Below are 18883 nucleotides of genomic sequence, written 5' to 3'. Positions count from 1 at the left end.
TTCAGAGAGGAAGGGAGAGGGAGAGAGATATAGAAACATCAATGATGAGAGAGAATCATTTATCGATTGCCTCCTGCACGCCCCACACTAGGGATCGAGCCCGAAACCTGGCTTGTGTCCTGACTGGGAATCGAACTGTGACCTCCTGGTTGATGCTCAATCACTGGGCCATGCCGGCTGAGTGGGAAACTCTGTCTTTTCATTCTCAGAGAACTATTGGAGCCATTTATCTTGTTTGAAAACTAGATCTTCTGTTTAGACTTTTCAACGGTTTGCAATGCTCAACTAATGCAAATGACTGACTAGTCAACCACCGTTTAGTGTCTGTCTATCTCCTTCCCAGGAAAGCTTAGTTCCTGTGAGTTTCCTATTTCAGTAAGGGACGGCTCCAGGTAAGCTTTCGATGTTTTCCAGCCCTGTGGGTCTGTTGTGTAAATGCCTATCAAGGCTTACATTCAATGAGTGGACTTAGCCGTCCTGTAGGATAATCCCCATTCATCATGCCGCTGAAAAGAAAATTGAATTGTAAAGCCATACCGTCTAAATGGCAGGTCCCTGACAGCTGAGGTATTTTTATGCATCTGGGGATAGCACGATAACAGGGCAGCTGAGCTTTGCTAGATTTGGAAATCTACTTTAAAATAAATTTGCGTTTAAAATGTGGGTAATAATTCAACGTGAAGATTAAGCCAGCTTCTTCCTAGTGTGTCGATTTCTTCCCATTCCCTGCTCCCCGCCCGCCGCCACAGTAAGGTTTTGTGACTAAGGCTGGTGCCACCAGAATGTTTTGGGGACAGAATGACAGTCCAATGACTCATCAGGCACCAGAAAAGGAAAATATTCAAGAATTTTGACATCACTGGCATTTGAAGTATTGCCATGCTGTGAATCTCTTCCTAAAAATAAGGACGATAAAATAACTTGGTTCACTCATAAAAGCCACAAATCCAAACAAGTGTGACATAATACAGAGCAAATGATAATTACCTAAAGGATGATCGGGGTTACTCAGAAAAACCCCAACATTCACCAACCACGATTTTCTTGTTAAAAGACACAGTTTCTTCTGGGGTCCATACCCTCGATTAACCCAATTATTGTCCATGAATGTCCTTCTTGGTGGCTGAGACACACAACAGTGTTCGGATGAAAGACTTCTCTTATAAAACATACGAGTGATAAACACAAAATCAGATCCAACTACAATACACATGTCAGTTCACATAAAAGAGTCTATTTTCTTTCATATTTTATACAATTGTTTTATTCGCTTTTTAAATTCATTTTGGACTTCGCACGTCCTGGGTTTTATAAACGGTCCAAACTGCTCCGCTGGAGTCGAGTTCAATAGCCGCTTCTGTCCACACTTACCCAGTTTTGTTTAAAAAACATAAGGAGGCCGTTTCGTGTTTATGTAGCAGATTTTATTATAAATTCACTCAGATCACTTGGGGCCCAGCATGTCCTTGGGCTTCACCCACTCATCGAACTGCTCGGCTGTGAGGTAGCCAAGTTCAATGGCGGTGGCCTTCAAGGTGGACCCATTTTTGTGTGCGGTCTTAGCAATCTTTGCTGCCTTGTCATACCCTGAAGAAAAGCAGAAAGGCGACACAGAGAAAGAAGTGAGGGTGGCTTTCTAAAGCAAAGGCCATCATCACTTACTAGACATTGGTGCTACCGTGCTCTTGAGTAATAATTTTTCATCTTAAGAATATTTAACAGTGATTATCCTAATAGTTGTCGTTTCTTATATAGAATAAAATCTTTACTTTTCTTATGTAATGCAGGCATAAGCATACTCACTTTCTACAATATTTTTGTTCCTAACTTGAAATTGCCCACTCCCTCAGATGTTTTACGAAGGGGAAAACAAAAATGCAATATAGCAGTAAGACATGCAAGTGCACATCTGAGGAGTAGAATGTGTGGTTTCAAACATGCGGAACCAGAAAAAGTGTCTCTGTAACAGCATCAGCGGGCTCAGTGCTGCAGCACCGCACGGCCAGGCGCTGCAGGGCCCACCAGGCGCTGTGGGCGACCAGACAGGCGCTGTGGGGACCAGCCAGGCGCTGTGGGGACCAGCCAGGCACTGTGGGGACCAGCCAGGCGCTGTGGGGGACCAGCCAGGCGCTATGGGCGACCAGCCAGGCGCTGTGGGGACCAGCCAGGCGCTGTGAGGACCAGACAGGCGCTGTGGGGACCAGCCAGGCACTGTGGGGACCAGACAGGCGCTGTGGGGACCAGCCAGGCACTGTGGGGACCAGCCAGGCGCTGTGGGGACCAGCCAGGCACTGTGGGGACCAGCCAGGCGCTGTGGGGACCAGCCAGGCACTGGGGGGGACCAGCCAGGCGCTGTGGGGACCAGCCAGGCGCTGGGGGGACCGCACTGTGGTCTCAACAGTGCACCGGAGAGTGGCCATCCGACTGGGCCCAGAGCCACCTGGGCAGGCAGATGGGCTCTAACTCTCTAAGGCTGAAATGAAAGCTGGATGCGACACCAAGATCTCAAACCAGCGCTGGGTGGTCAGGGTTCTAGAAGGGTGCTGGCGAGCAGTGAGCGTACATGCCCGACGGCTGCATCCGAACCTGCTCTGACAGAAACTCAGCGCAGCAGGGGAGGGTGGGACAGGGGCTGACGCGTCATCAGGTAATCAGACCCCCAGAACCCATGGGGCCAGAAGGGGGTTGGATGGGGATCCCTGTGCTCAGCCTGCAACCCAGGTCTACAGCCTGAATCTACATAATGAAGTATTCACAATTCTAGAAAAGGCTTGCAACACCAAAGCCATGGTTCTAGACAAAATAAAGCAGCGAATAACCCTGTTCCTTCTACTGGTAACTTCCTCCTTTTTAACTGAACAGACAAAGCCAAAGCCAGGCCAGCAGGTGGAGAAGGTAGAAAACGGATTCGCTCCCTTTGCTGGTCGCCAGCGCCACCTGGTGGAGAGGTTCCTACCAGCGCCTAGAACACAGGGCGCCTGACTCCACTGAGACGGAAATCAGTTTAACTGCTCCTTCTGAATTGAACACATTTTCAAATAAAATGAATAATCATCGATCAATTTTGGAAAGACTGATACCACAGGTCATATCGAGTGTCTTACAACACACACTCAAATATTCTAGAAGATTCGACTAAACAGTGTCCGAAAGGAACCTGCTGTCTCTGAGCATTTTAAATCGTTTTAGCTCTAATTCTGAACTCAAAATGGCCTCTGCTTCCGTCACCTTACCTATGTGAGGGTTAAGAGCAGTCACCAGCATCAGGGACTCGTTCATCAGCTTGGCGATCCTGTCTTTGTTGGCCTGGATTCCCACCACACAGTTTTCTGTGAAAGACACGGCCGCGTCCCCCAGCAGCCTGGCCGAGTGCAGCACGTTTTTAATCTACGAGAGGAGAGAGACTTCGTGAGCCTCGCTACGTTCGTCCGACAACATCGCATTATCTACTGGTTCATAAGAGAACACGGAATCCAGTACACAGACAGCACCCCTACAACCTTTAAGGCACCATCCCCAGGACAATAAAGAGGAAAGAAGTAAACATTTGAGGGCACAGAAATCTAAAAGAGGAACAAGTAAGAAATGCAAATAACTACAATACAAGCTAGCCTGTGGTATTATGGAGCATGGGTATAGAAGGGTAGGGCTCAGAGAAGGGGAATGAATTCCAGTTGCAGGACTGAAGTCTCATTGGGGGGAGACTGCACAGAGCCGAGGGGGGGTGGGGGGGAGGGGCTCCCCCCTGCAGAGGGAGCAGAGAAGCAGAGGTCAGAGTTCAGCACGTGTTCGAGGAAATCAGGGAAGTCAGGGCATCCAGCTCTTAACGATCACACGTGTTTTTATGGTTAACGAAACAAATATTCCAGAGTCACTTTCAAATAACCTTTCATACAACATATAAAAACAGTATAAAATCAATTTGTTTGTTTCAGCATTTTCTTTCTTTCTGGTAACATCCCAACATGTATTAGGATATGTATCCATGTCCTAATTTCTTTTGGTCCTAATTTCCTTTGGTCTAAAACCCCAGGGTCTGAAAATTATGCTCTCAACAATGGACTCTAGTAGAAGTCACAGAACTTCAGGATTCATTCACTTGGCGATAATGAGTATGATAGAGCAAATGTTGATTTTCTTGACTTATTTTCTACTAAAGACAAAAGGGATCTTGTTTAAAAGAAAAACAGAGATGAGCATTCATTACTGCCCGGACCTGTATCTGCCAGGCCCGGGGGTCTACTGTTTGCAAAGTGACCTGAAAACAAACTATGGGCCGTCTCCTTCCTATTCCCCTAGAACAGCGGTTCTCAACCTGTGGGTCGCAACCCCTTTGGGGGTCAAACGACCCTTTCACAGGGGTGGCCTAAGACCATCGGAAAACACATATATAATTACGTATTGTTTTTGTGATTAATCACTATGCTATCATTATGTTCAATTTGTAACAATGACATTGGTGGTCACCACAACATGAGGAGCTGTATTAAAGGGTCGCGGCATGAGGAAGGTTGAGAACCACTGCCTTAAGCTAAACAGGCAGGACACAGTAAGTACGTGATGAGCAAACGTAATGTTGTCATTTGTGTATTCTTATCAAATTAAAAGCAGGCTTTGCACAAGACTGTAGACACAGCATTTTACACAAATAGAGGCCCCGTAGGGTGCATTATCTGCAGCCGGGGCAAGGGGAGATGATGCCATCCTGTTCCGGCTTCATAAAGAGGAAGAAGTGTTAGGGGACAGGATGATGTTTGCAAAGCATGCGGAAGAGGCGAGGCCAGCGAGAGGGAGACTGAGAGGGGAAGGAAGGGCAGAGGAAATGCTGCAGAGACCAGGGCGAAGGTGTCGCAGGAGGAAGAGTCAGGGAGGGGTGGGCGAAGAGCCTGGAGGTACAGTGACTGCGAGAACAATCAAGCGCCAGGAGTGAGTGTGGCGGGAGGGGCCTCGAGGGTCGTCGCTCCTTTAAAAAGACAGAAGGGGAAGAAGGAAGAAGGAAGCAGCAGCGTGAGGAGCCAGGACTGAGCAGGGCTGTTTCAACTGAGGAGGCTTCTGATTTCTGGCCGCTGGTACCTCCGCTGGTGAGGGACAAGGAAGAAAACTGTACCCTACCTTCTAGAACTTTTCTATTAAAAAGCAAACCATCGAATGCCTTAAGCTAAAAGTCTCCTCACTGAACATCCAGGATCAACCCTCCAATGGCCATACATACTTGACTTCCAACTGCTGATCAGATCATCAGCTACCTGCTGTGAGATCTAGAAAACCCCATGAAAGAAAAACCAAGACAGTTAGCCCTCGGTTCAAACCCTAACGCACAGCTCACTTACCATCATTGGCTTGAAAACGTTCAATTCAAAGTGTCCGTTGCTGCCCCCAACGGTCACAGCGACGTGATTGCCCATGACCTGGGCGGCCACCATGGTCATGGCTTCGCACTGCGTCGGGTTCACCTTGCCTTCAAGAAAACCACCAGGGGACTCCGGTCAGACACACGCACGGCTTCAAGCCCGTGAAGGTTAGGGTTAGTCAAATAATCCAAACCGGAAGGGAGTCTAACTTCATTAAATGAAGAAAGACATGTAACACAGCAAGGCCCCACCATCAGTGGGGAAACCAACCAACCAGAGAAAGGAAGGTGGGTAGCCACACTGAGCCACTCAATGGCTAATGAGTAATGAGTTAAGCAGAGTTGAATACATTTCTCTCCATCTGCATGGCTTCCGTTCATTCTAGAACGTTTGCAGATCCAGGCACTGAATGCACAATGGTGAGTAAGAAAGGTGCTACGCACCATCGCAGAACTGGAGGCTAGGGAGAGCGCGCTGGCCATGACAAGAGAGACGGAGCAGCGCAGGCTGCCATGGGAACACGTATACACGCGGGACTTCACCACACGCAGGGGCTGCTCAGAGGGTGGTGACACTCACCTGGAATTTTCCTATTCATCTCATGACTCTCCAGAACCCTCCTCCTCTGACAAGCTCAAGTGTGAACACGGATCCCAGACCCCTCTAATGGATATAAAGCAACGCACTGGGAAGACTTTGCTGTAAATCTGCGTTTCTCTTTTTGAGGCAATTGCCTTGAATTGGCAATCGGCTGAACTCATGTCATTTTTCAACATGAAATACTTTGAAGTCAGATCTCTTCTCACCCTGTGCTTGCAGAGTTAAAAAGAATCTGCAGTTGGGTCTTTCTTGTTTGCCATCAAAAGTCACTATGTCGGCTTTAGTCCAACCGACAGAGGCCTTTCCGGATCTGATCCTGTCACCTGATGTGGTGCTACCTCAACTTCGTTACCTGCTCCTGGGATGAGCACATACGCTCTACCTTCACCTCGGTTCAGCAGTCAGCCTGCCACCAGCTATTCCTCCAGCCCCAGGTCCACTCACGAGTCACTCGTAAATGTCCCTGTGCTCCAGCTACGGCCACCTGACGGTCCTGCCACGCTTCTCCGCTTGTTTCCATGAACATCGTGTGCTTCTGTCAAATGACTTCCCCAAAGCAAGAAACGGAAGGAGGCGTCTGGCACATCCCTTTTCTCCAACTCATGCGGATCCCTCTCCTGCCTGTGCTAAACTCTCCTGGCTCTGGGCTGCGGAAGGCAGAACTATGACGCCTTCTCCAGTGTGGGAACCAGTATGCATGCTCCCCACTAAAACGCTTTTCTCCTTCACGATGGAGTGAGGCCCCTGGAGTCCTGATCACAGGTGGCCCCAACGACCATCTGAAACAAGGGTGCCACCCACACCCCCGTCCATCTTTTAGATCCTGGGATCCCGCACTGGAGGGGATGTGCCCTGAGGACGGGGATGGCCGGTTCTTCGAGGACCAGCGCTGGCGCTCCGGGCGGGGCCGGTACCTGGCATGATGCTGCTGCCCGGCTCGTTCTCCGGCAGGATCAGCTCCCCGAGGCCGGAGCGGGGCCCGGAGCCCAGGAACCGGATGTCATTGGCGATCTTCATCAGGCTGCACGCGGTCGTGTTCATGGCGCCGCTGAGCTCCACCAGCGCATCGTGGGCCGCCAGGGCCTCGAACTTGTTTGGGGCTGTGACAAAAGGCAGGCCTGGAGGGAGAGGGGATGACAGCCCACGTGAGTCAGCAGGCGAAAGGGCATGGTTTCCTAAGGTCAGCAAGTGGAACAGAACATCCAGCATATGAAAACCAGAAACAACAGAAAAACTTCACTTCAGAAAAATAAACCAGTGTATCTTAAGACTAGAGTTTTGTCTACATATCTTCAAAGGTGCTGAAGGAGTGGAATCAATGATCCCAGCACATTTAAAGGATGGAAAACGAGTACAAGAAACATCATGAAGAGAACTCCACCCACTGCAAACGCGTGCTGCCCGACTACTCGAGGGAAGGTGAGAAGGAGGCAAAAGGCACTCTGCCCAGTCCACGCTCCTTTCCTAGGACAGCCTTCCTCCACCTCAGGCTGTTCCCTTCTCTTCTCCCACCAGGGCCCACCGATCCCCGGAGAAACGAGAGAGCCAAAATGAATGGGACCATCTCAGTCGGTCTGTCCTGTGTTCAAAATTTTGAAGATCTATGTATTATAATGCAGTTCTTCTTGGTTAAAAAACAAACGTCTGCTACTAAGCCATCATGAGCATTGTCCAATGATCTCTACCCTACTCCTCTCCTAACACCTGCATCTTAGTAAGAATTTTCTGGACATGATAACCTGGCTCCGATACCAGTTACCATTATGGAGAGTATAGTGACCTACTAAGAGAAGACAGAATTCGAAAGGGCCTTAGTTCAGAGGATTATCACAGCATATGCCACGGGAAAAATCAAGTCTGTCCATCTGTACAACATATTTATCATTCAAATGAATCTCTCTACCAACAGTTGATTCTGCCTGTTTTCAAAATAAGTATTTGAAACACTTCTCAAGGGTAACAAAGCTGGCACTGGCGGGTTTTCACTGCGTGCTGGAGTGACGTCACCAAGAGGGACAGGCTGTCCATGACTCTGCTCACCCTCACCAGAACAGAGCAGCTAACTGTTCAAGCACAAGACACCCTGGCGGATCCTGGGACAAGGGTGAGGCTGACACACCCTGCACCAGAGAACAGACTGCATTAGGGGTGAGAGGAGTGGCCACTCGGTGATCTCCCATGAGCCTCTGGTTCCTCCAGCAGGAGGACAACTAGCCCCCCGTACCCCCAGCACTGTAGGTCGCTTTGCTGGAGCCTCTACTCTGACCTCCCACCATGGGATTGCAGGGGACTCTGCAGGGCTCAGCCACCAGGAAGCTGACTGTGACGGAGGGGGAAGGAGCTGGCGACAACCAGCAGATTTTGGCCGACTGGGTTCATACCTACAGCGCCTGGTAACCGCACCCAGTGGCTGTGCTCATCTGTGGAACCAAAGAAGGGGCGCGCTCTGACAGGGAACTAGGGGAGCGCAGATGCTCCCGAATGCACAGTGCTGCCAGCCCCAGTCTGGTCTGCCCATGCCCAGGCAAGGAGCGACATCAGTCATAGCCCCCCACCAGACAGCACCCCTCCGCCCCTGGGGAGAGTATCTTCCAGGCCATCAGACCAGAAAGGCGGGTGACAACTCCTGGCGGCAGTGCGGCCCAGGGCACTGAAGCGAGAGGTGGCCACGAGGTGGCCGGGCTGAGCTGAGCGCCCGGAGCAGAGCCAGAGGCCCTGTTTGGTCAGGAAACCTGGCGTGTGGCTGGCTTGAATGAAGACAACAGAGAGAGACCTCACTGGCCTTAGAACACCCGGGACATACACAGACCAGCAGAAGGAAAGGACTAGAAGTCACATCTCCCGACCTGTGAGCGCGGCCACCTTCGCAGCCACCTTCTCGGCAAAGCCAATTCTCGTGTTCAGCCCGGTCCCCACGGCAGTGCCCCCGGCCGCGAGCTCGTAGATCCGGGGCATGGCAGCCTTTATCCTGGTCATGGCGTATTTCAGCTGCTGAACGTAACCACTGAACTCCTGAAAAGAGAAGGACGCTACGGTGAGAATATATAATTTCCTAATGACGTAAACGTTCCTCTAACTGCACGAAATGGAAGTGGGGGGAAAGGGGCCACGTAATACTTCCAACAATAAAGGTCTTTTTTAGAAAGAAAAGTAAGAACCACTGCTGACTGGTGAATGCAGAACAGCCTGTCTCTGAGCTGTTACACACCTGGCCTGAGACCAGTGTCACTTGGGGAGGAACTGCTGGCCCTGGGCCCCGCCCCCTAACGTGAATCAGACCTAAGCGCACCCCTCTACCTGCCCAAGAGTGAGCGGGACCGCGTCCTGGGTGTGGGTCCGCCCGATTTTGATGATCTGGGCGAAGTCTCTGGACTTGGCCTCGAGCGCGTCGTGCAGCTTCTGCAGCCCCGGCAGCAGCACCTCGTGGACCTCCACGGCGGCGGCGATGTGCATGGCGGTGGGGAAGGTGTCGTTGGAGCTCTGTGGGCGGTTTTCCAAAGACAGGCCGATGGTTAGAGCAGAGGCAACAGCACCGAGCTGGAGTAAAAACCTCCCTAAATGGCTACTCGAAACTCGGAAAGGTTCAGTGCTCAAGGCCAAGTCTAAGGTCACTGAGGGTCAAAGGAGCAGCAGCCTGCTTCCCTGCATGGACTGTGCCAATCCCACCTGCAATGGGGACCTCATCCATCAGCTCACCTGCCTGTCGATAAAGGTCAGCACGGGATAGAGGCGTCCCGTTCACAGTGACGTGAGGATGGCGATGATACCTGACGGCCACACGGTGCGTACAGCCTCTCATAAACATTTCGGCATCAGTGAAACCTCAGGAGACTTCTGAGGTAGGGCACCACTTAAGAAACAGGAAAGCCATCACCCTCGCCAGGCTGGCTCAGTGGATAAAGCATCGGCCCAAGGACGGAAGGGTCCTGGGTTCGATTCCACTCAAGGGCACGTACCTCAGTTGCAGGCTCAATCCCCAGTCCCAGTTGGGGTGCACGCAGGAGGCAACCAATAGATGTGTCTCTCTCACATCGATGTTTCTCTCTCTGTCTCTCCCTCTCTCTTCCACTCTCTCTAAAAATCAATGGAAAAATATCGAGTGAGGATTAACCAAATAACAAAATAGGAAAGCCAAGCTGTCTAAGAAATCATGTGACTTGCCAACATATTTAGGACTGCAGTTCCTTGGGAGAATGGGTGCTTGCGGGGCTGGGGCAGGGACAATACATGACGAACCAGGAGCATTTCTTAGTGCGAGAAAGTAAATCAGCGGGTGTTTTAAAGGACAAAGTGCCTGCCCACTACTGTGAAAAGCGACAGAAGACATGCGGCCATTAAGAGGAGGAGACTAAGGGGATACGATGAATCCTGCAGACAAAAAGGACATCGGCCGAAAACTAGAGCAACCCTAATGCAGTCTGTAGAGAGCAATGTTTATCTCTGAGGGCGGTAAGTGCAGCAGGTTTACACAAAATGCTTAAAATTAAGGGAAGCTGGGAGAGGGTATACAGAAACTCCTTGAAGGACGTTTGCAATTGTTATAAGTTTAAATTATTTCAAAATAAAGAGTGTAAAATATAAACCAAAATAATAAAAACATACATATATACTAAAGTCAGCTGTCCTAAATAATTTTTCCCCTAACAGTGATTTTATGAAATTTAAGACATTTGACCCGAGATTCCTGAAAGCCATAAGAACATCTCAGAAGTCCTTTCCATTAGAGAATGTAAGCAGATGAACCTCCTTGTCCAAAAGCCAGCACCTGCTTGATAGGACGAATCTCAGGTGCCCTTTTCCGTTTCCAACACAGAAAAGACGCGAGGAAATACTGACCTGGCTCTTATTGACATGGTCATTGGGGTGCACGGGTTTCTTGCTGCCGAGCTCGCCTCCCAGCATCTCGATGGCTCTGTTGCTAATGACCTCGTTTACATTCATGTTCGTCTGGGTCCCGGACCCAGTCTGCCACACCACGAGGGGGAAGTGGTCATTCAACTTCCCTTCGGCTACCTGCAGATCAGAAGGTCACAGAAGGGATTGCTTACAGTAAGAACGGCGATACTCACGGAGCCACTGTGCTCAGCTAGGAGTAAGGTGGCAGCGTGTGCAGTGCTAGAGTAAAGATGCTCATTGACCCTATGCGAGGTGACTTGCCGATGGGACCACAGAGCTTGTGGCTGTCCAACCACGGTCACATTAAAAAGTGAAAGATGAGCCCTGGCCGGTTTGGCTCAGTGGACAGAACGTCGGCCTGTGGACTGAAGGGTACCAGGTTCCATGCCGGTCAAGGGTACAAGCCCGGGTTTCGGGCTTGATCCCCAGTAGGGGGCGTGCAGGAGGCAGCCAATCTATGATTCTCTCTCATCACTGATGCTTCTCTCTCTCTCTCTTCCTCTCCCTTTCTCTCTGAAATCAATAAAAATATATTTTAAAAAATAAGAATAAATAAGTAAATAAAGTGAAAGATGAACTATTGTGAACCAACTAAACTGAAGCAAAGGCTTCTTTCTTCTATTTCTCCAACTGCCTCCCCCACTAACAGCCAGACGGGCCACCTGCTCAGGCTGCGAAGGGTTCAGAACAACTGCCTCCCCCACTAACAGCCAGACGGGCCACCTGCTCAGGCTGCGAAGGGTTCAGTGTTCTGATGCGTTCAGTGTCGGTGCGCAGCGGGACGTCCCACAGACGGACGGTGGGGTCAGCACAACGACCTGGTGACTTGGAGTGAGTACACTAATAGCTACGTGAGCGCACAGACGTCCAATGAGTAGCAACTGCCAAGCGCAGAGACGCAGTCCAGATCTGTCCCTATTTTCGTCATAGTTTTATACCTTCAGTTAATGTGCTAGTTTGGGGACTGCATGCTCTCTAAGACGGTGGGTGCTTAACCTCATCTTCGGGAATAGTTTTAGCTTGGGGAGGGGGTGGCAGGAGCGAGGTGGGGGAGTCTAAGGGGAAGAAAGGGGACATCTGTAATACTTTCAACAATAAAGATAAATTTTTAAAAAGTCAACATGCACTTTAGAAATCTATTTGACCTTAAACAATTGGTTCACTTTAAAACTTTTTTTCCGAGTTTTTATAAAAGTAATAGGAGACCAGGATAGAAAATATTGAGAACTAAGAAACGTATGTTAGCCATCACAGTTCCAGCCCTCAGAAATAATGATTATCAGCACTGGCATCTCCTTCCGGGTTCCACTCCAAGCCATGGGAGTATGTATGTATGTATATAAAAAAAACACATGTTTTCTGTTCATTTTTTCTAAACAAAATTAGGATCATAAAACACATATACTTTGTTACCTTTTCCCCCACTGCCTCTTATATGGTAGGGTTGTTCTATGATATTCTTTAAAATTTTTTCTACAGCATCACCATATAACTTATTTAAGCAGCTGTTATGGTCGGATACTTTCCAATTTGTTATTGTAAGTGGCACTGCAATGAACAACATTATGTATAGTTTTCAAACTGTTATCTTTGCTTCCTTCAGATTATATTATTAGAGGGTTAGTGAAATTACTTTCTCCATACAGATTATCAAATGACAACAAGTTTTAAAATGAACTGTGTATATATAAAATAGGAAATAAAATATATAACTTTAAACAGTGTCTCTTCAAAGTTTCCTTTAAACTATATAAATTAAAGAAAAGTCAAGAGAATCAAAAGTGAAGGGATACGCTCACGCACAAATTTCGCCACCACAGACTAAGCACCGAATTAATATCCGCCCCAAACGATATGCTGCCACCTGCCCTGAGATGCATTCACTCAGACATTCACAGTGCCCCGTCCTCCCCCCAGAGCTTGTCGTCCAGTGGGTGACACGGCTCGGGGCCGCTAGGAAAACACACATCACCTCCTACCTCGTCTGCGGCCTTCATGATTGCACTTGCTATCTTTGGATCGAGACCATAATCCTGGTTTACTTCAGCAGCGGCTCGCTTCAAGATGCCAAAAGCTTTAATAACTGGGATCTAAAATTAATCAGAAAAATATCTCAGATTTGCGACTTTAGTGTGAAAATTTAAGATTATTACTTTATGCAGGTGCAAGAGTTGTACATAAAAACACACATATTCACACACATACACTGTACCATTCATCCTAATCTTTATAATACATTATAACATATAAGTGCTTTATTTCATACTAGAGGCCCGGTGCATGAATATGTGCACTGGTGGGTCCCTTGGCCTGGCCTGCGGGGATCAGGCTGAAACCAGCTCTCCAACATCCCCCGAGGGGTCCAGGATTGCGAGAGGGCACCGGCCAGCCTGAGGGACCCCACTGGTGCACGATCAGGGCCAGAGAGGGACTGCGGGAGGGCTCTAGGGCATGTCTGGCCCCTCTCGCCAGTCCCGATCAGCTGGACCCCAGCAGCAAGCTAACCTACAAGTCGGAGTGTCTGCCCCCAGGTGGTCAGTGCACGTCATAGCCACTGGTCAAACGGTCGGACACTTAGCATATCAGGCTTTAATTATATAGGATATGAAATAAACAAATGGTGCTCAATCATATCACCAGCAATCACCATGATTTTCCCTTGCTGGGTCCCAATCTACCTTATCATTTTTCCTTTCCTCCTCTTAAAAGAACAAAAAGGGCAAATAAAATAAAGGTAGCAAAATGGTCCTGGGAAAACTGGACAGCCACATGCAAAAGATTACACCATACACAAAAATGAACTCAACATGGATTCAGATTTGAGTGTAAAACCTGAAACCATAAAAGTTCTCAATGAAAACACCTCCAAAAGCAAAGGCAACAAGAAGCAAAATAAACAAGTGGAAATACATCAAACTAAAAAGCTTCCTCCCGGGAAAAGTAAATCATCGACAAAATGAAAAGACAAACCACCGAATGGAAAGAAATGCGTGCAAATCACCTATCTAGTAAGGGGTTAATATCTAAAATACACAAAAAAGCCCTACAACTCACAATCCTCAGGGAAATGAGTGGGAAAACAAAAAACTAAGGAATAAGGCACATTAAACCGAGGCCAAGGAGAATAAACAAGGGGCAAACAGAAAAGGAAACAGAAACAGACTATACTTATTTTGAATCTTAAGAAAATAACGTAAAACATTAGAAGTGTTTTAGCCAATTGGAACGGAGACAATGGCACACAGGATTAGAAACTTAAAAGCTGAAAAGATGAAAACAAAGGGGAGTTTAAATTTCTACAGGCGTTTGGTGGGTTAAACCACTGCCCAAGTCGGAAGGGAATGCCAATCGACTCTGGCCATCTGACTGGGGTGATGACCCTGTGTTTGTGGACTCACACAGGGAGGAAGGGTCAGCACAGCGTGCTGCTGCTGCTATTAAAATAAAACGGTGAAATGTGTCACTGCAGAGAGAGGAGAGAAGGCTCTCATTATCCTTAATGTGCTCCCATTAGAAGTTCATCATCATTTTAAATTGTTTTCCTTCGGACCTCAGGTACAAAGGGTCAGGCTTAATCATACTGCTCAGCTCAAGTGCACACAGTCCGCTTCACAGTTAATAAAGTTCAGGAAGTTAATCCAGATGAAGGTAAATGTGAAAAAAATGGATGCCCCAGCGCCCATCGTTCTCAGCCGCGTAATCTGAACAGCTGGCCTGTTCCTGCAGCAGCAGCAGCAGCAGCTGAAATCAAGTCCTGCACCTCCAACCCCCACGCCTCGCTGGCTAAAGCCAGCAAATCAAAACATGAGCCCTGCTTACTCCTATCAGTACGGGTTAGGACCGACCTCCTTAATCCCAGGAGTTGAACTCTAAGACTGACCTCTTTCATCCCAAGAGCTGACTATCTGAGAATGTTTTAGGATCACTGCCTGCCCCGTGTCACCCACACATGTCATCTGAGCCTGTGTCTGTCTCCCTCACCACGCTGGCTGCAGGTGGCAATAGCAAAGATTTTCTTCCAGAAGATTCAGCTACCTATTGTCAAGTTGTAGGAACCTGTCAAGATCCAGTCTTGAAGGCTTAGGAATGAGCTAACCTATGGAAGCTAAAAGTGCTGTGAAATAAAAGTATATTTAGAAGGTCACTGTTAAACATTATCTCATCGGGTGAGCCCTGGTTACTTCTAAGCTACTAAACCAGTGATGGCGAACCTATGAACTCATTTTTTTGGTTGATTTTTCTTTGTTAAATGGCATTTAAATATATAAAATAAATATCAAAAATATAAGTTTTGTTTTACTATGGTTGCAAATACCCAAAAATTTCTATATGTGACACGGCACCAGAGTTAAGTTAGGGTTTTTCAAAATGCTGACATGCCGAGCTCAAAAGATTCGCCATCACTGTTAAACCATCCTGCACTCTGAAGTGACTATTGCTCATACTCCAGTTGGTCTCAGTCGGATATGTGATATATGTAATCAATTCTTTCCACTTTAACATTTCTGAAATCGAGGTGCACCTCACAATCGATGACACGTCCCAACTTTAACTGACAGCTCTTTTCTTTCTTAGTGGTACATGTCGGCGCATCTTCTAACTGATGTCATCTTAGCTTTAATGAAACACGACAGAAAGTGTTCTAATCATTAAATCATTCATGTGGCACTGAACAAATACATATATATTATCCATCAGATGTCAGACATGGTAAAAAATAGTTTTAGGTATTTGTGTAGACCAGCGGTTCTCAACTTGTGGGTCGCGACCCCTTTGGGGGTCGAACAACCCTTTCACAGGGGTCACCATCCTGTATATCAGATATTTACAATACGATTCATAACAGTAGCAAAATTACAGTTATGAAGTAGCAACGAAAATAATTTTATGGTTGGGAGTCACCACAACCTGAGGAACTGTATTAAAGGGTTGCGGCATTAGGAAGCTTGAGAACCACTGGTGTAGACTTTTCTGGGAACTGACACCAAGAGACATAGAAAGTATAATATAGAAAACTCAGTCCCTTTTAAATCAGTTTTTTTAAAACTCAGTGTTAATTAGTAAAATAAATAAATAAAACTTAAGTATTGAAATTAAAAATGCTTAAAAACTATAAAATCCTAGTAAAAATCCAAATAATCTCAGTGGAAATGAAAAGACAAATCACTTAGTTCTATCAAATAAAAATCCAATAATAGTATTTAAAAAGTTCTTTGACAGTTTAATGAAAGAAACACTGTATTGCTCACAAAGGTCTCCAATAATGGCATTTTAACTCTGTAAAATTTTATTCGTGGCATAACGTGACTCGTTTGCACAAAGCCTAGTTCACCCAAAACAAGCCAACATTTCCAAGAGTGCACTTACTGGCATGCGCTCCGTCACACCTCCGATCTTAAAGTTCATTGTCGACCTCACAGTCTGGGCGCCATAATACTTATCATTGGGGACCTTGAGTTCACCAAAAGTATCATATTCTACCCGGAAGGAATTCTGGCTCGCCTAAAGATGGGAGAGAAGACACTGTTACAGCTTGAACATAAATCAGGTATCCAAAGCAATAACATCGTATCAGCTGTAAGGGCAAAGAAGCCTTCGTCAGTACCACAGAGACAAAACATTCCATCGTGACTCTCCTTCTACTCCTCTTCAGCTCTTTCCTCGAGAAACTGTTCTCACGCAAACTTATTATTATAGACTAGAGGCCCGATGCACGGAATTCGTGCAGGGGGCTCAGCCCTCGCATCCCAAGCTGCCTTCCAGGCTGTGCCCACTGGTCATTCCAGAAGGTCGTCCTGGAAGGTTGTTCCGGAAGGTCGTTCTGCCATGCAGTGTAATTAGCATATTAGCACTTTATGACATAGGATGTTACAGACATTACAGCATTCACACCCTACACAGATGATAAATACCAAGAAAGCTTTTGAGGGAAAAACAATCTCTTCCAATTCAGCAGCATGCCTATTAGTGGTCAAGCTTTGGCCAATCCAATGTTCTTAGGGTCCTGCTTACTTTACTAGAAATTTTACAAAATGGTCTAAAAGTTACTCAGGTTGTAACCTTTTAGAATGAAGAAACCCTTTGGGAATACAGAGCTAGGGCAGGCAGCCAGCCTGGGTGCACAGCGTGGCCCCTCCCACGCACACGCAGGCAATGGAACTATTCATTAGCCCAGGAGTTCCAGGGGGTACACAAAGCACCCTGACTTTGTCCTTTATGGGCCAGAAGATGTCTTGGCCTCGGAAACCCCCCACAAGGAAGCATTTACAGTATTTAACGAGCTCTCGCTCCCGGCCAAACATGGTCCCAGGTGCACTCGTGCGGAGCAGCTGCAAACATTTCCCTTTTCCCTGCGGACAGGGAGGCACCCTGACACCGGGGCCCAAGTGCGCCCCAACCTGGCGTGGCAGCGCGTGGTTTGCACTCACAGCTCTGGCTGCACACGGGGCGGCCCCGTGGACCGTGCAGAACGGCCGCTCCTCCTAGACGGCCCTTGACCACCCAGACGTCTCCTAACGCGTACACGTGTCCAGGGGTGTTTCACGCACGGACGGAAGGGGACCCTCCAAGGAGCAGAGGGGCCTGTGCAAGCCAGCGTCCCACCCCTGGACCCTTTCCGCTCCCGAGTGATCGCTCTGGACAAAAAGGACGGATTCGGCTACAAGTGGGGCGTCGGGGTCCCACAAAAACTCGGTGGGGGAACCACCCGCAGCCTCGCGCACCACACAGGCCATTTCAGATCAGCGCCCGGACAGCCAGGCCCCCTAGACGGGCAGGGCCGGGGCTGCCCGGTCCCCACACCCCGTCCACCCGGCTCAGTCACGAAGGAGGCATCCCAGGCTGGGGGGGGGGGCATCTGCACCCGCAGGAAGCGGCCGACGCGGGACACCCCAAAACGCAGAGGCCCGGCCCGCCGTGGGGCGTCCAGAGGGGCCAAGAGCTGCCTCCCCGGCCCCGGAGCTCACCGGGGTGCAGGCTCCCTCCTCGCCCTGGAGGAGGCGCCCGAAGCAGAGGAGACCGGCCCCCCGATGCCCCTGCGCGCGGGCACGCAGCCCAGGGCCGGCCTCCGCGGGGATCCCCCCGGGGAATCCTCCCCACCCGCCCGCGGGCGCCCGGGCCGCCGGCCGAGGGCTGAAGGTCACGGCGGGGAGGCCGGGGCGAGGGAGCCCGCGCTCACCATTCGGGCGGCGACCGGGGGCCGGAACGGGAGGGAGGCCGCGCCGCCGAGGCTGGGAACCGAGGTGGAGGCCGAGGGGGGGACCCGAGCGAGGCGACGCGAGCGCGCGAGGAGCCGGAGTGCGCGGTACATGGTGCCTGGGCGCCCGGGTAGAGCTTCTGAGCGGCCGTGGCCACGCCCCCCGCGCCGGCTGTCACTCCACGCCCAGCCCCCCGGACTCCGCTCTGAGCCAATCGAAAGCCGGAAACCGATCGCGTGGGGGCGTGGCTAATCCTGAATGGCCATAAAAGAGAAAGAGGGCGGGCTGAACTGCCTCGACGAGCAGATGTTTGAAGCCCTCGGCTTCATGGGAAACCAGCTCGAAGGGGGTCATGGGAAATGGAGTTCGGGTTAGTCCTTGAAGCAGGTTGCTTGCTGTGTGTGGCTGCTGCAAGCGAGAGAATTAGCTAATGAGTCATCAGTTAGTGCTTGGTTGGCGGAATATCCTGGAAAGAAATGTTTATTGATTCATTTTTTTATCATGTAATCGCTCATTGCATGTTCTTTGTATTGGAAGTTGTTTTTTTTTTAATTTTTCATTACTTCCAGATTACATCTTACATGTAGAAATTCTGGAAAGCTTTCTGCCTGCCCTAGCTGGTTCGGCTCAGTGGGTAGAGTGTGGACTCCCAGACTGAAGGGTCCCGGGTTCGATTTGGGTCAAGGGCGTGCACTTCTGTTGCAGGCTCTATCCCAGGCTCTAGCTCTGGTTCAGGGCCCCGCGGGAGGCAAGCAATCCATGTGTCTCTCTCACATCCATGTTTCTCTCTCTGTCTCTCTCCCTCCCTTCCACTCTCTCTAAAAATCAATCGAAAAATAT

The 18883-nt window shown here is 49.0% G+C and overlaps 1 protein-coding gene across 1 annotated transcript; it reads right to left on the bottom strand.

Annotated features, from left to right (window-relative positions):
* Nucleotides 1-1402: 1402 nt before the first annotated feature.
* Nucleotides 1403-18199, bottom strand: FH (fumarate hydratase). Its single transcript, XM_036354894.1, has 10 exons — nucleotides 18025-18199; nucleotides 16215-16349; nucleotides 12827-12937; nucleotides 10788-10964; nucleotides 9249-9431; nucleotides 8798-8963; nucleotides 6866-7069; nucleotides 5331-5458; nucleotides 3234-3387; nucleotides 1403-1587 (listed from the first exon to the last, which is right to left on the bottom strand). The coding sequence occupies exons 1-10, from the start codon at nucleotides 18154-18156 to the stop codon at nucleotides 1445-1447; spliced, it is 1533 nt and encodes a 510-aa protein (XP_036210787.1). The 5' UTR covers nucleotides 18157-18199; the 3' UTR covers nucleotides 1403-1444.
* Between the last annotated feature and the right edge of the window lie 684 nt (nucleotides 18200-18883).

Source organism: Myotis myotis, unplaced genomic scaffold (assembly GCF_014108235.1).
Source record: "Myotis myotis isolate mMyoMyo1 unplaced genomic scaffold, mMyoMyo1.p scaffold_m19_p_21, whole genome shotgun sequence".
In the NCBI taxonomy this organism is placed as follows: domain Eukaryota; kingdom Metazoa; phylum Chordata; class Mammalia; order Chiroptera; family Vespertilionidae; genus Myotis; species Myotis myotis.
The sequence above is the reverse complement of the archived record's forward strand: the minus strand, read 5'-3'. Positions and strand labels throughout refer to the sequence as shown.

Bases quoted from the DNA above. Each gene is read 5' to 3' on its own strand.
- FH (XM_036354894.1), bottom strand. From the start codon at position 18,156: ATGTACCGCGCACTCCGGCTCCTCGCGCGCTCGCGTCGCCTCGCTCGG. The intron at 8,964-9,248 runs GTAGAGGGGTGC...TTCTCTTTTCAG, and splicing joins TCCCGCTCACTCTTGGGCAG to GAGTTCAGTGGTTACGTTCA. The intron at 3,388-5,330 runs GTAAGTGAGCTG...CTCCTCTCGTAG, and splicing joins ACGTTTTCAAGCCAATGATG to ATTAAAAACGTGCTGCACTC.